We start from the raw sequence: 16,108 nt of genomic DNA on the forward strand, positions 1-16,108 counted from the left end.
GGACTCTCAACAAGGCAAGTGTCCAGGCGTCTCGGAGTGAACCAAAGCACTGTTGTTCTGACATGGAGGAGATACGGAGAGACAGGAACTGTCGATGACATGCTTCGCTCAGGCCGCCCGAGGGCTGCTACTGCAGTGGATGACCGCTACCTACGGATTACGGCTCGGAGGAACCCTGACAGCAAAGGCACCATGTTGAATAATCCTTTTCGTGCAATCACAGGACGTCGTGTTACGACTCAAACTGTGAGGAACAGGCTGCATGAGGCGCAACTTCACTCCCGACGTCCACGGCGAGGTCCATCTTCGCAACCACGACACCGTGCAGCGCGGTACAGATGGGCCCGACAACATGCCGCATGGACCGCTCAGGATTGGCATCACGTTCTCTGCACCGACGAGTGTCGCGTATGCCTTCAACCAGACAATCGTCCGAGACGTGTTTGGACGCAACCCGGTCAGGCTGAACGCCTTAGACACACTGTCCAGCGAGTGCACCAAGGTGGAGGTTCCCTGCTGTTTTGGGGCGGCATTATGTGGGGCCGACGTACGCCGCTGGTGGTCACGGAAGGCGCCGTAACGGTTGTACGATACGTGAAGGCCATTCTCCGACCGATAGTGCAACCATATCCGCAGGATATTGGTGAGGCATCCGGCTTCATGGACGACAATTCGCGTCCCCATCGTGCACATGTTGTGAATGACTTACTTCAGGATAACGACATCGCTCGACCAGAGCGGCCAGTATGTTATGTAGACATGAATCCTATCGATCATGTCTGGTATAGATTGAAAAGGGCTGTCTGTGGACGGCGTGACCCACCAACCACTCTCAGCGATCTACGCCGAATCGCCGTTGAGGAGTGGGACAAACTGGACCAACAGAGCCTTGATTAAGTTGTGGTCTTTTGCGAATGTACTTGTCACCAAAAACAGATTCTGGTAGGTGGTTTCGTATGTCTTGGGTAATCCTGTCTTTCGAGTTAAAGCGCTGATATTTGTATAGAAAATGTCGTCCACTAAGACGTAACGGCAGAGCAAATAGTAGTGGCCCTCAGAAAGTTGCAGGCTGCAAAAACGCGCGCGCGCGCGCGCGCACACACACACACACACACACACACACACACACACAAACACACACTCCGTAACACACACTCCGTAACACACACACACACACACAGCAGAGGAAAGGGAGTACAGTACCGACATGACTGCAGCAGATACTGGAAGAGGCCACCAGTAACCTCTCGGCACTTCTGGACCCTGGTCAGCAAGTTGCTGAAGGCGGATCGAAGCTCGACTGCTGGAATTGCTGCAACGTCATCCGTAATGTTCTGCTTCAGCTATTGAAGAATGTGAGGGTTGTTGCGATATCCTTTAGCCTTCAGGGCTCGTCACAGGTTAGATGACCTGGGCTGCGACCAGATCAGACCTCTGCATTTGGTCGAGGCTGTACGGCCAGTTACACTATCCTGTTGGAGGTAACTGTAGGTCTTTCTCCCCTCCGTTAATGCTGCCACAGATGGTTTCAAAGTGATGGCGATGTGACGCATCTGATAAAAGAACAAATATTTTCATTAAAATGTTCATCCCCAATTTTACCCTGTCAGAGTTTCCAAAATCACAGAAATACGTTTTTTTTAAATTTCCAACCAGAATTCAAATGGGAATTTCCACAGATGCAGCTTCAAAATTGCTTTAGTAGTATTTCAATAATTGGCTTTCAAAACAGATTTTCGTGCAATGTTTTGCCCCTTAAAACTCCGTACGAACTGGCCTTGGAAGCTCAAACGGTACCGACCGGCCGCCGTGTCATCCTCACCCCCATAGGCGTCACTGCATGCGGATACGGAGGGTCACGTGGTCAGCGCAGCGCTCTCCCGGCCGTGTGTCAGTTTACGAGACCGGAGCCGCTACTCCTCAGCCGAGTAGCTCCTCAGTCCCCCTCACAGGGGCTGCGTGCAGCCCGCTTGCCGACAGCGCTCCGCGGACCGGACGGTCACCCATCCGAGTGCTAGCCCAGCCCGACAGCGCTTAACTCCGGTGATCTGGCGGGAGCCGATGTCACCACTGCCGCAAGGCCGTTGACACGTTTCACCCCCTTAGTAGCAGAATTTCCAGAAGTACGTATTTCTTATTTCTAGCTGAGAAATGAAATACGCGTTTTTATAGATGTAGCTTCAATAGTTCTTCGATGATTCCTTTTTTAAATACTTCACGCTTTATTTCACCCCATAAGCGGTTGACTTTCCAAAAACGCTTGGACTCTTATAATGAAACCGAATAGCAATCATCGTACGTTCAAAATTGGCTTGATAGCGACATACGTTTTTGAAAAACCTTCACCAAATTTGAAGTTTCTGCTCTCTTAGCAGTTTCTGTCGGACTATGAGGATTCGGTCAATTGGGACATTTCTTTTTAACGTATGGACACAGTTACTGTTGGCGGCGGCGGCGGCGGCGAATTCTCTCCAGAAATGGAAGACGTTAAGGAAATACATCAATCAATTGTTGAGTTTTTCTTGTCCTTCCAATAGGCTTCCATTCCTTCCCAAAACGCTTGTTTACGTTCATCCGACAACTTAGATCTGTATTGTATTTCTTTTGGTTGTTGTGATATAACTGCACAATTTGTTCAAATTGATTCAGATGGCTCTAAGTACTATGGGACTTAACATCTGAGGTCATCAGTCCCCTAGAACTTAGAACTACTTAAACCTAACTAACCTAAGGACATCACACACATCCATGCCTGAAGTAGGATTCGAACTTGCGACCATAGCAGCGGCGTGATTCCGGATTGAAGCACCTAGAACCGCTCGGTCACAACGGCCGGCCTGCCCATTTGTCTACTCTGCGTCTCCTTCTAGAATGTCGGCTGTTCCTATGTTTGTATTATTTAGGCCCTTTCCAATTTCATCTTGCTAAGGTTTGAAATTCTTAAGTGAGGTTACATAATCTATTATTCTCTTCGTCAATCGAGTTTCTGGTAGTCGGCCGAGATGACCAAAGAATTTCACTGGCCTTTTCCTTATATCAGTTTCGATGTTCGAAAACTTTTGTTGTTTTAATTGATTGTAGTCTATAACCGTCTCGTGTATGTCTTCATCCTTCACTGAAACTTCCTGGAAGCTTAAAACTGTGTGCCGGACCGAGACTCGAACTCGGGACCTTTGCCATTCGCGGGCAAGTGCTCTACCGACTGAGCTACCCAACCGCGACTCACGCCCCGTCCTCAAAGCTTTACTTCTGCCAGTACCTCGTCTCCTACCTCCCAAACTGCACATAATTTCTCCGCAGTATCCTTTCATCCAGGAGTGCTAGTTCTGCAAGGTTCGCAGGAGAGCTTCTGTGAAGTTTGGAAGGTAGGAGACGAGGTACTGGCGGAATTGAAGCTGTAAGGACGGGACGTGAGTCGTGCTTAGGTAGCTCAGGTGGTAGAGCACTTGCCCGCGAAAGGCGGAGGTCCCGAGTTCGAGTCTGTTCCTATGTCTGTGATTCCGGATTTCAAATCAGCGCACACTCCGCTCCAGAGTGAAAATTTTATTCCAAAATTTTCCGGATGATCTTTTTTCTTTTTTGATGTTGTTGTTTTCTGTTAAGGGTTACTGTTCCACTTACGTAAAAGTTTGCTAGTTTTATAACAGTATTGTCATGTCCAATTTTTTTCCCTTCTTCATACTGATTCTTTTGTCCTGGAGGTTTTTCGTTAAGCTTAATTATTTTTACTCTTTTGGATGCAATATTGCTTTGAGATTTTTTCAGTGCCTCTCGGTTCGATGAATTGTCAAAGGTATTTACAGTGTGGGACCCTGTTAATTTTACCATATTTTGTTTTCAAGCTTGCAATTTGTTTCTGAACAAAAGAATTCAGTTTTCTCAAATGAAATGTGTAAACGTACTTCCTCTGCACATGTTTGAGTAGTTCCAGCTGTGCGACTGGAGCCTGCTCATCATCTGTAATTATCGCCAGGTCGTCCGGAAATGCAAGATACGGTTTGTAGAGGTTGTTTCTGACAACGCCCAGTCGGACTGACCACGTTTCTTGAGTTCTCTCTCTCATTCTTCCATAACTTTGCCTAGAACTACGTTGAACAGAACAGAACAGGGCAATGTTAATCACCTTGCCTCACACCTGTTTGAATGAAGAAGGGTTTTCTTGCCAGTTAGTGTTTTTGTAAAATTTCTCGTGTTTTGTGGTCTAATCCTCTCACTTCTAAAATCTGGAATAGTAAGGGCCTGTCTCTCGAAACATAAGTTGTTTTTTTTTAATCTACAGACGAGCATACAAGTTTTTGTATAAGGGCTCGCGTTTTGAGTCCGCTTTTGACGCTGAAAATTTTTTCCGGGCATGGTCTAGTCTGTTTGAATTATGCTTCATATTGTGCTGCTTTGGATTCTAATTGCTATTGTTTTCTATTCAAGACAGGAGATGATAGAATTTTGTGGGTGACTGGTAATAGTAAAATAACACCCCCCCCTACCATAGTTGCTTACCCTGATTTATTACCTTTATGTAGTGGAACTTCCAGTCATCCGGGACGTTTTCGGTTTGCTAGATGCTTTGAATTATTTGAGTAATCTCTTTGAGTGAATTTGTAAATACACTACTGCCCATTAAAACTGCTACACCAAGAAGAAATGCAGATGATAAACGGGTATTCATTGGATAAATATATTATACTAGAACTGACATGTAATTACATTTTGATGCATAGATCCTGAGAAATCAGTACCCAGAACAACCGCCTCTGGCAGTAATAACGGCCTTGATAGGCTGGGCATTGAGTCAAACAGAGCTCGGATGGCGTGTACAGGTACAGCTGCCCGTGCGGCTTCAGCGCGCTACCACAGTTCATCAAGAGTAGTAGTGACTGGCGTATTGTGACGAGCCAGTTGCTCGGCCGCCATTGACCAGACGTTTTCAGTTGTTGAGACATCTGGAGAATGTGCTGGCTAGGGCACCTGTCGAACATGTTCCGTATCCAGAAAGGCCCGTACAAGACATGCAACGTGCGGTCGTGCATTATCCTGCTGAAATGTAGGGTTTCGCAGGGATCGAATGCAGGGTACAGCCACGGGTCTTAACACATCTGAAATATAACGTCCACTGTTCAAAGTGCCGTCAATGCGAATGACCGAGACGTGTAACCCATGGCACCCCATACCATCACACCGGGTGATACCCCAGTATGGCGATGACGAATACAGGCTTCCAATGTGCGTTCACGGCGATGTCGCCAAACACGGATCCGACGATCATGATGCTGTAAACAGAACCTGGATTCATCCGAAGAAACGACGTTTTGCCATTCGTGCACCCGGGTTCGTCGTCGAATACACCATCGCAGGCGCTCCTGTCTGCGACGCATCGTCAAGGGTAACCGCAGCCACGGTCTGCGAGCTGACAGTCCGTGCTGCTGCAAACGTCGTCGAACTGTTCATGCAGATGGTTCTCGTCTCCCAAACGTCTCCATCTGTTGACTCAGGGATCGAGACGTGGCTGCACGATCCGTTACAGCCGTGCGGATAAGATGCCTATCTCGACTGCTAGTGATACGAGGCCTTTGGGATCCAGCACGGCGTTCCGTATTACCCTCCTGAACCCACCGATTCCATATTCTGCTAACAGTCATTGGATCTCGACCGACGCGAGCAGCAATGTCGCGATACGATAAACCGCAATCACGATTGCCTACAATTCGACCTTTATGAAAGTCGGAAACGTGACGGTACGCATTTCTCCTCCTTACACGAGGCATCACAACAACGTTTCACCAGGCAGCGCCGGTCAACTGCTGTTTCTGACTGAGAAATCGGTTGGAAAGTTTCCTCATGTCAGCACGTTGTAGGTGTCGCCACCGGCGCCAACCTTGAGTGAATGCTCTGAAAAGCTAATCATTTGCATATCACAGCATCTTGTTCCTGTCGGTTAAATTTCGCGTCTGTAGCACGTCATCTTCGTGGTGTAGCAATTTTAATGGCCAGTAGTGTATGTGGCTAGTTCATGGCAATTTTGTCAGGGGCAATTAATCATCTTGTTTTCGAAAGCAAAGATTTTGTGGAACGTACCCTTTCATCTGGTTACCGAAGCTTATATAGTAATCGTCGTTTTTGAAGTTTTCTTCGATTGAGTGCAGTTGTTCACGGACACCTTTTCGTTTGTCTTACAATCTTGTAAGTGTCTTTGCGCATCTAAAAAGATTTATTGTGTTTCTTCTGATTTGTTGCAATTATAATTTTAAAATTCTGTTTTTCTTTCTTCTAGTGCGTTCTCGTGTTCCTGATTCCAGCAAGAATGTTTCGTTTCATTGTGAACGGAGTTCGGATCTTTTGTTGTTTTGCAGATTTTAGTTCGTATTTTCTCCCAATCTTTTGCATGTTGTTTTTCCTATTTTTCAGTAATTTTGGAGTCTTTGATTTTGTGTAGATCAAATTTTTGTGTCAGTGGTGGCGTTCTCTTGAATTTCCTCTTGAATTTCCTCTTGAATTTCCTCTTGAATTTCCTCTTGAATTTCCTCTTGAATTTCCTCTTGAATTTCCTCTTGAATTTCCTCTTGAATTTCCTCTTGAATTTCCTCTTGAATTTCCTCTTGAATTTCCTCTTGAATTTCCTCTTGAATTTCCTCTTGAATTTCCTCTTGAATTTCCTCTTGAATTTCCTCTTGAATTTCCTCTTGAATTTCCTCTTGAATTTCCTCTTGAATTTCCTCTTGAATTTCCTCTTGAATTTCCTCTTGAATTTCCTCTTGAATTTCCTCTTGAATTTCCTCTTGAATTTCCTCTTGAATTTCCTCTTGAATTTCCTCTTGAATTTCCTCTTGAATTTCCTCTTGAATTTCCTCTTGAATTTCCTCTTGAATTTCCTCTTGAATTTCCTCTTGAATTTCCTCTTGAATTTCCTCTTGAATTTCCTCTTGAATTTCCTCTTGAATTTCCTCTTGAATTTCCTCTTGAATTTCCTCTCGAATTTCCTCTTGAATTTCCTCTTGAATTTCCTCTTGAATTTCCTCTTGAATTTCCTCTTGAATTTCCTCTTGAATTTCCTCTTGGGTGTCAATTTGCAGCTCAGCGTACGTGCACATCGTGAATTTATTTGTGGTAGTCATATGATACTGCAACATGATCAATTTGATGTTCTCCAATATGATGCATGGGTTATCGCCACGTTTTTTATTTTTTGGGATGTTTCCAAAGAGAGTTTGCCAACGCAGTTTGAAGGTTTGACAGCGCGGGCGCAGTCTGAGGGTTTGACAGCGCGGGCGCAGTCTGAGGGTTTGACAGTGCGGGCGCGGTTTGAGGGCTTGACAGTGCGGGCGCGGTTTGAGGGCTTGACAGTGCGGGCGCGGTTTGAGGGCTTGACAGTGCGGGCGCGGTTTGAGGGCTTGACAGTGCGGGCGCGGTTTGAGGGCTTGACAGTGCGGGCGCGGTTTGAGGGCTTGACAGTGCGGGCGCGGTTTGAGGGCTTGACAGTGCGGGCGCGGTTTGAGGGCTTGACAGTGCGGGCGCGGTTTGAGGGCTTGACAGTGCGGGCGCGGTTTGAGGGCTTGACAGTGCGGGCGCGGTTTGAGGGCTTGACAGTGCGGGCGCGGTTTGAGGGCTTGACAGTGCGGGCGCGGTTTGAGGGCTTGACAGTGCGGGCGCGGTTTGAGGGCTTGACAGTGCGGGCGCGGTTTGAGGGCTTGACAGTGCGGGCGCGGTTTGAGGGCTTGACAGTGCGGGCGCGGTTTGAGGGCTTGACAGTGCGGGCGCGGTTTGAGGGCTTGACAGTGCGGGCGCGGTTTGAGGGCTTGACAGTGCGGGCGCGGTTTGAGGGCTTGACAGTGCGGGCGCGGTTTGAGGGCTTGACAGTGCGGGCGCGGTTTGAGGGCTTGACAGTGCGGGCGCGGTTTGAGGGCTTGACAGTGCGGGCGCGGTTTGAGGGCTTGACAGTGCGGGCGCGGTTTGAGGGCTTGACAGTGCGGGCGCGGTTTGAGGGCTTGACAGTGCGGGCGCGGTTTGAGGGCTTGACAGTGCGGGCGCGGTTTGAGGGCTTGACAGTGCGGGCGCGGTTTGAGGGCTTGACAGTGCGGGCGCGGTTTGAGGGCTTGACAGTGCGGGCGCGGTTTGAGGGCTTGACAGTGCGGGCGCGGTTTGAGGGCTTGACAGTGCGGGCGCGGTTTGAGGGCTTGACAGTGCGGGCGCGGTTTGAGGGCTTGACAGTGCGGGCGCGGTTTGAGGGCTTGACAGTGCGGGCGCGGTTTGAGGGCTTGACAGTGCGGGCGCGGTTTGAGGGCTTGACAGTGCGGGCGCGGTTTGAGGGCTTGTTTTGGTGGCATAATTCAATGAGTCGTGGGCCATTTCTATTGGCAAGTTTGTGCTGAATAGTTAGCTACTGACTTCTTGTATCTGTGCTGTCTGCCTATTTGTGTATTAGTCACCGAATAGAATTTTCACAGCTTTTGGAATTTTGGCCACCTGTGTTTTAAGTTCTTTCCAGAATCTTAATTTTTTTAGGCCCTTTTTTATCATCACAATTTCTTGGTGCGTGTACATTAATAAAGGTGTAGTGTTTGTTTGTTTGTGTGTTTGATTCTGTTGTTGATGAGTTTCACATTCGTTGCTGTGGCCTTCTCTTTTTAGTCTACAGTAAAGGCCATTACAAATAGTGCTGCTTCTTTGCCAGTTTTATTGATTGTTCCACTTTCGAAGATTCTGCAATTATTGTAATCTATTGTTTCTGAATCGTGTAGTGTGTATCTTGCAAAGCGATAATTTTAATTTTCTGCTTCGTGAGTTGTGTTGTTACATTGCGTAATTTTCCTGCTCCAAGTGCTTGAAAAAATGGAAGTGCCCATACACATGTTGCTCTTATAAGTCAAAGCTCACCGGAATCCGAATGCTGGGTTTCCACTGTGGAGTGCGTGGAATGTCCACCTGGGGTAGTTTTGTCATCATTTGTACGAGTCATTTTTGCTTGTAACCAGTTGTGTAAAAATGCTCCAGGAACTCGCAGTCCGTAGTTCTACACACGTAGCAAAGGTAGAGCCGCACCTCCTGGTGAACAGACGGCGACCATACTGCCGGTTGCTCCAAGTCGGACGCGGCATGGATTGTGGCTGTCGTTTTGGTCCGCCGGTACTATTTTATTTTCCCATTTTCCCTGTATATCTACAGAGGATACCCCTGTCCGCCATATGGGGGCACACCAGATGGGGGTTCACAAATCCCCACACTGGGTATTGTTGTTGTTGTTGTTTGTTGTGGTCTTCAGTCCTGAGACTGGTTTGATGCAGCTCTGCATGCTACTCTACACTGTGCAAGCTTCTTCATCTCCCAGTACCTACTGCAACCTACATCCTTCTGAATCTGCTTAGTGTACTCATCTCTCGATCTCCCTCTACTATTTTTACCATCCATGCTGCCCTCCATTGCTAAATTTGTGATCCCTTGATGCCTCAGAACGTGTCCTACCAACCGATCCCTTCTTCTAGTCAAGTTGTGCCACAAACTCATCTTCTCCCCAATTCTATTCAGTACCTCCTCATTAGTTACGTGATCCACCCCTCTAATCTTCAGCATTCTTTTCTAGCACCACAAGCCGGCCGCTGTGGCCGAGCGGTTCTAAGCGCTGCAGTCCGGAACCGCGTTTGCTGCTGCGGTCGCAGGTTCGAATCCTGCCTCGGGCATGGATGTGTGTGATGTCCTTAGGTTAGTTAGGTTTAAGTAGTTCTAAGTTCTAGGGGATTGATGACCACAGATGTTAAGTCCCATAGTGCTGAGAGCCATTTGAGCCAATAACATAGAGGAGAGGCTACAACGCTGTCTCACTCCCTTCCCGACCACTGCTTCCCTTTCATGCCCCCTCGTCTCTTACGACTGCCATCTGGTTTGTGTACAAATTGTAAATAGCATTTCGCTCCGTGTATTTGACCCCTGCCAGCTTCAGTATTAGAGAGTATTCCAGTCAACATTGTCAAAAGCTTTCTCTAACTCTACAAATGCTAGAAACGTGGGTTTGCCTTTCCTTACTCTTACTCTTGCTGTTGTTACTGTTACTGTTCACTAGTGCTACAGCTGAGACTTGTGATCATGCCGGCAGGCTCCTCGGTGCGTCCCTCCCCGCTGGCCTCGCCGCACCTGGACAAGCGCTTCGTCGACACCTCGCTGGTCGAGATGCGGTCGCAGTTCTCGTCCAGCTCGACCATCGACTCCGACACGGACGTGTGGGTGATGCGCGACGAGAGCGTCGCATCCGCGTCGTCGCGGCGCAGACCGGTGAGTGCGGAACGGACTGGGGAACACCACTTGTTCCTGCTGCTGCTGCTGCTGCTGCTGCTCGCTTAGGCTAAAACTCTGGTCCACGCGTCACGCTGTCTCCAAGAGGGTTCTTGCACAGAGTGGTCTGTGCTAGCGCGGACAAAACCCCCTCAGGCAGTTAGTACGTCATTGTTGTTCAGTCGCGTGAGCTTCAAATTTTACTGTCTCGTTCCTCTTTCCTTCATCAGACACACAGTAACAGACCACTGTGCGAAATGAGAGCAGCAGAGGACCTTTAGCATGATGCTTCACTGGCAAGTGACACAGATCGACCTAACTCGTAACATGGACGCAAAGAACTGGTGCAACATAGTACAGAATTTAACTGAAAGAAATTCACAATGAGATGAGCAGACAAGGTGTATTAAAAAAAAAAGGAATAAATGTGCCCTGGGCGGAGCTTCTGTAGTACGTATTTCTACCGCTAGGTGTGTACAGCGCAACTCATTGCCACCTGTGTTGTCCACCTGCTTTGTTCTGTTCATCTGGAGCGATCGTTGTTGGTAGCGCTTGTTTCTTCTTGCTTCGTCTTTCCTGACAAGTTTTCCTAGGTCTACGATGTGCAGCTGTGAAATTTTTCTCTTCTACTCGGTGAAAATGCTGCTGAAAAATATGACCTTCATTGTGTAACTGGGATTTTCCTGTGGCAGGTATGAAACGAGGTGCATCAGCGGTTGTCGCTGCAACTTCGGTAACGTGAAACACGAAATTAACATATCACTTTGATCCTTACACACAGAATATTAATTCGTCGTAGGGATTTGCAAAAAAAAATTTTTTTTGCCAAACTTATAGATATGTGAAAAAAATGGGCGTTTTATCACCAAAAAAATCGGCTACGACGAAATGAAGAGAATTCGGTTTGCTTCAAGGGAAACGAAAAATTCTAAAAAAAATCACATGAAAATTGTAGCGTGGACAATGAAAAACAGGTCACAAAACATGGCTTCGGGGAAAACCAGTTTGAAGTTAGGCAGGTTCAGAAATGTTCAATTACCAAGCGACCAAACTGCTGAGGTCTTGGTCCCTAGATTTACACACAACTTACACACGCAAACTTACACACGCAAACTTACACACGCAAACTTACACACGCAAACTTACACACGCAAACTTACACACGCAAACTTACACACGCAAACTTACACACGCAAACTTACACACGCAAACTTACACACGCAAACTTACACACGCAAACTTACACACGCAAACTTACACACGCGGGAGGACTCGAACCTCCAGCAGGAGGGGCCACGCAGTCACTCCGCATGGCAATTCCACATGTATTTGTAACAAAGAAAAGGGTCAAAGCCCGAAACTAACGGAATATCAGGAATGCCTGGTCCATTGTCCCGGCTAGTGGCTGACCGTTATCTGCTACTTCGACCTGATCAGCCCTTATTTTCGTCCCCAAAGCCCTTTTCGTCGCTGAGTACACCGCCGCTGGCGTCTCTGCCTTCACAGAATCGGCGCATTTTGTCCCCGATTTTGATTTGGAGGGCATTTGCCACGTGCGTTAATGCAGTATGACCAACATTGAAGAAGACGTACGGCCAAATTTCAAGCAATGTTGACAATTTCGCTTCGACTGGGTGTTAATTCTTTCGCGAATCTCAAAATGATACTTCTGGAACTTCGGTTCCAATGTTGAGTAAAACCGCCCAAACAACATTCCAGCAAATCGGATTTGCCCACATCCGTATAAATAGGGGTGATACTGGCACCAATAATGACTTGCGGCAATGGCATTTCGTGTTCGTAACTTCCCAATTCACCGTTCGCCTTAGCTTCAGACACCGACAGACGCGTTACTTTCAGTCCCTGCATGATATTTCGGGGAATAATTCTTCAGCGTATATACATCCGAATGGCGTAATAAAAAGAAATTAGAGTTTTTTCTACCGCCACCCTGTCGTCCCGTCTTAAGTTACCATACGCTGCCCACTCTCACGTTTTGCAGAGCAGCGTAGTTACATTGCTGCAGCTGCTTTCATTGATGACTTAGGAAAAGTTTCTCCCTATCCCGCGGGTCAAAGCGAGGCTGCCGAACTTTATTTAGACTGGTTCTACACGTAACTCGATCGAATTTTCATCCTGTTTTCCGTATTAAGTTGATTATAGTAAAGATTTTACAATGCAGCACATTAGTCTGAGTCTACCAGTAAAGCTTTGCGACTAAACTTCAGATGCAGGATCCAAGATCCAGTATGCGTCGCATAAACTGTCTGTGCAGAGTGTTACGCCGACGTTACGCCCGACATCGCGAAATGCGGCGCTCTTGAAGAGATTGATAACGTGATTCCGCATTCTCCAGTGGCAGTTGTCGGCTCATATGGCTTGCAGACGGCACAGTCGCTGTACCAAAATGGACACGTGTAAAATAGTTGTGCTGACGTGTTACCGATTGTGGAAAAAAGGTGGAGAAAAATCAGGAACAAGCTTGATGACTTGAACAGCGAATTGCTGGCAGAGGAGCACTACACAGTGTTGTTCAACCATCTGGGATACACACCAGTAAAAGTTGCTCATCAACTCAGTTAAATTTCCATCGAATTTTCGGTTTTAAATTGAGCGTAGTTACGGGATAATGTCCGACGTTAATTTGCACGTGCTTAATATCCATGTTCTCCATGTTGCATTGACTGCTAATGCTCTGAAATGGCGTAGTTCATTGCAAAAATTTCAATAATGGAAATTATTTTTGTAATTTCATTTTGTGTAGAAGAGGAAATTTTTTTCGAAGCTCCTGACGATCCTAAAAGATACTTACTGGCAAGATACAAAAATGGGCCGGCAAAAAACCCAGTGCTGGAGATACATATACAGGGTGTCCGAAAAGTCTTTCCCTGATTACATAAATTGATAACTCAGACTAGAAGTAAGATACAAATATGAAACTGCTGTCTAATTGTTTACAAACTATCAAAGTTTTTTTTCACACATCAGTAAACGTCTACATGAGCACCCTCGGTAGCATGTAGCACATCTAGGCGATATTCAATTTCCGTCCACACATTAGCCACCTTCACTGGAGGGATCGATTCGACGACTGTGGTTATCCGTTGCCGCAGGGTTTCGAGATCTGGTACACGTGTTCGGTAGACCTCGTCCTAAACATAATCCCATAAAAAGAAGTCTAATGGGGTTACGTCAGGAGAGCGTGGAGGCCAAACCGTTGACCCATCACGACCAATCCATCGCCCAGGAAAGGTCGTATCGAGATAGGCACGGACGTCCAAACCCCAGTGAGGCGGTGCACCGTCTTGCTGAAACGAGACACCGGGGTGATACTGAAGCAGCTGGGGAACAGCATACAGTTGCAACACGTCCAGATGCACTGCAGGTGTGACGGCAGCCTCAGCGGAGAAGAATGGCCCGATAATTCGATCGTGCGATAGCGCGCACCAAACATTCACCGCTGGACTTCCTCTGGTGCACTCCGTGACCTCGCCAGGGGGGTTGTGAACCCCAAATGCGCACATTATGGTGATTCATTACTCCACTGACAAAAAAGGTCGCTTCGTCGGAAAAGGCAATTCGTCCTCAATACGTGACAGCATTTCGACCGCAAAGTCATATCGACGTGTACTGTCACTGGGCAACAAGGCCTGAACGATTTGCACTTTGTATGCACGAAACAATAAGCGTTTGTGTAAAATGTCACGGAGAGAGCTTTTTGGCATCTGTAATTCACGTGAGGCCCTGCGCACCGATTTCTTCGGACTTGGCATAAAAGACTGCCTTACAGCTTCAACCCTGTCTGCTGAGGCTCTCGGTCGACCAGACCTCGGAAGGTCAGCAACCGATCCTGAGTTCTCGAACCTCTCACACCAGGCTTTAATGCTCTTGACATCATGTGATTACCGAACAATCAGTTTCATAAGCCACAGCTGCAAAATACTAACACGAATTCTTTACAGACGAATGGAAAAACTGGTAGAAGCCGACCTCGGGGAAGATCAGTTTCGATTCCGTAGAAAAATGGGAACACGTGAGGCAATACTGACCTTACGACTTACCTCAGAAGAAAGATTAAGAAAAGGCAAACCTACGTTTCTAGCATTTGAAGACTTAGAGAAAGCTTTTGACAATGTTGACTGGAATACTCTCTTTCAAATTCTAAAGGTGTCAAGGGTAAAATACAGGGAGCGAAAGGCTATTTACAAATTGTACAGAAACCAGATGGCAGTTGTAAGAGTCGAGGGACATGAAAGGGAAGCAGCGGTTGGGAAGGGAGTAAGACAGGGTTGTAGCCTCTCCCCGATGTTATTCAATCTGTATATTGAGCAAGCAGTAAAGGAAACAAAAGAAAAATTTGGATTAGGTATTAAAATCCATGGAGAAGAAATAAAAACTTTGAGGTTCGCCGATGACATTGTAATTCTGTCAGAGACAGCAAAGGACTTGGAAGAGCAGTTGAACGGAATGGACGGTATCTTGAAGGGAGGATATAAGATGAACATCAACAAAAGCAAAACGAGGATAATGGAATGTAGTCGAATTAAGTCGGGTGATGCTGAGGGAATTAGATTAGGAAATGAGACACTTAAAGTAGTAAAGGAGTTCTGCTATTTAGGGAGCAAAATAACTGATGATGGTCGAAGTAGAGAGGATATAAAATGTAGACTGGCAATGGCAAAGAAGGCGTTTTTGAAGAAGAGAAATTTGTTAACATCGAGTATAGATTTAAGTGTCAGGAAGTCATTTCTGAAAGTATTTGTATGGATTGTAGCGATGTATAGAAGTGAAACATGTACGATAAATAGTTTAGACAAGAAGAGAATAGAAGCGTTTGAAATGTGGTGCTACAGAAGAATTCTGAAGATTAGATGGGTAGATCACATAACTAATGAGGAGGTATTTAGTAGAATTGGGGAGAAGAGCAGTTTGTGGCACAACTTGACTAGAAGAAGGGATCGGTTGGTAGGGCATGTTCTGAGGCATCAAGGGATCACCAATTTAGTATTGGAGGGCAGCGTGGAGGGTAAAAATCGTAGGGGGAGACCAAGAGTTGAATACACTAAGCAGATTCTGAAGGATGTAGGTTGCAGTAGGTACTGGGAGATGAAGAAGCTTGCACAGGATAGAGTAGCATGGAGAGCTGCATCAAACCAGTCTCAGGACTGAAGACCACAACAACAACAACATCATGTGGATTCCTTCCAAACGTTGTCTCTGCACTGTGGTTGGTGATGGTGTCTCATGGTACCACAGGACACACTGTGCCTTCTCCTGAGTGGTTAACATGGCTTCTTGGGCACTGCACTTCATCCACTAAGAGATGAAAAACTTTGATAGTTGTAAAGAATTCGACACAAGTTTCATGTTTGTATCTTGCTTCTAGCCTGAGTTACCAATTTATGTAATCAGGGAAAGTCTTTTCGGACACCCTGTATATTTTAGAGAATCGCAAGATCTTTGTGTGTTCCTTGTGTTCAGTTTCTGACATACCGGCAGTCCTGTTATTTCTGGCCACTAAGGAAACAACCCAGTGCCTGGCCCATGCAACAAGAATTGCAGCAAATACATCTCTGTATATGAGAGGCAAGGTCCTGATTGATTCACAGTTGCGCATCCCAAACGGATATGGATCTGAACATGAAATTTGGAGTGTGTGCTGATCTTACACTATGTTGTTGTTGTTGTTGTTGTTGTTGCGGTCTTCAGTCCAGAAACAACTTTGATGCAGCTCTCCATGCTACTCTACCCTGTTCAAGCCTTTCCATCTCACTCTACATCCTTCTAAATCTGTTTAGTGTGTTCATCTCGTGGTCTCCCTGTACGATTTGAACCCTCCATGTTGTCCTCA

The 16,108-nt window shown here is 46.6% G+C and overlaps 1 protein-coding gene across 1 annotated transcript in view; it reads left to right on the top strand.

The window, feature by feature from the left end:
* Nucleotides 1-16,108, top strand: part of LOC126108823 (5'-AMP-activated protein kinase subunit gamma-2) — a 1,182,277-nt gene that overhangs the window by 42,920 nt on the left and 1,123,249 nt on the right. The window contains exon 3 of the mRNA XM_049914186.1: nt 10,082-10,257. Coding sequence (XP_049770143.1) covers nt 10,082-10,257 — 176 coding nt within the window. The remainder of the gene's footprint in view (nt 1-10,081; nt 10,258-16,108) is intronic.

The sequence above is a fragment of the Schistocerca cancellata genome, chromosome 11 (genome assembly GCF_023864275.1).
Source record: "Schistocerca cancellata isolate TAMUIC-IGC-003103 chromosome 11, iqSchCanc2.1, whole genome shotgun sequence".
Classification (NCBI taxonomy): Eukaryota; Metazoa; Arthropoda; class Insecta; order Orthoptera; family Acrididae; genus Schistocerca; species Schistocerca cancellata.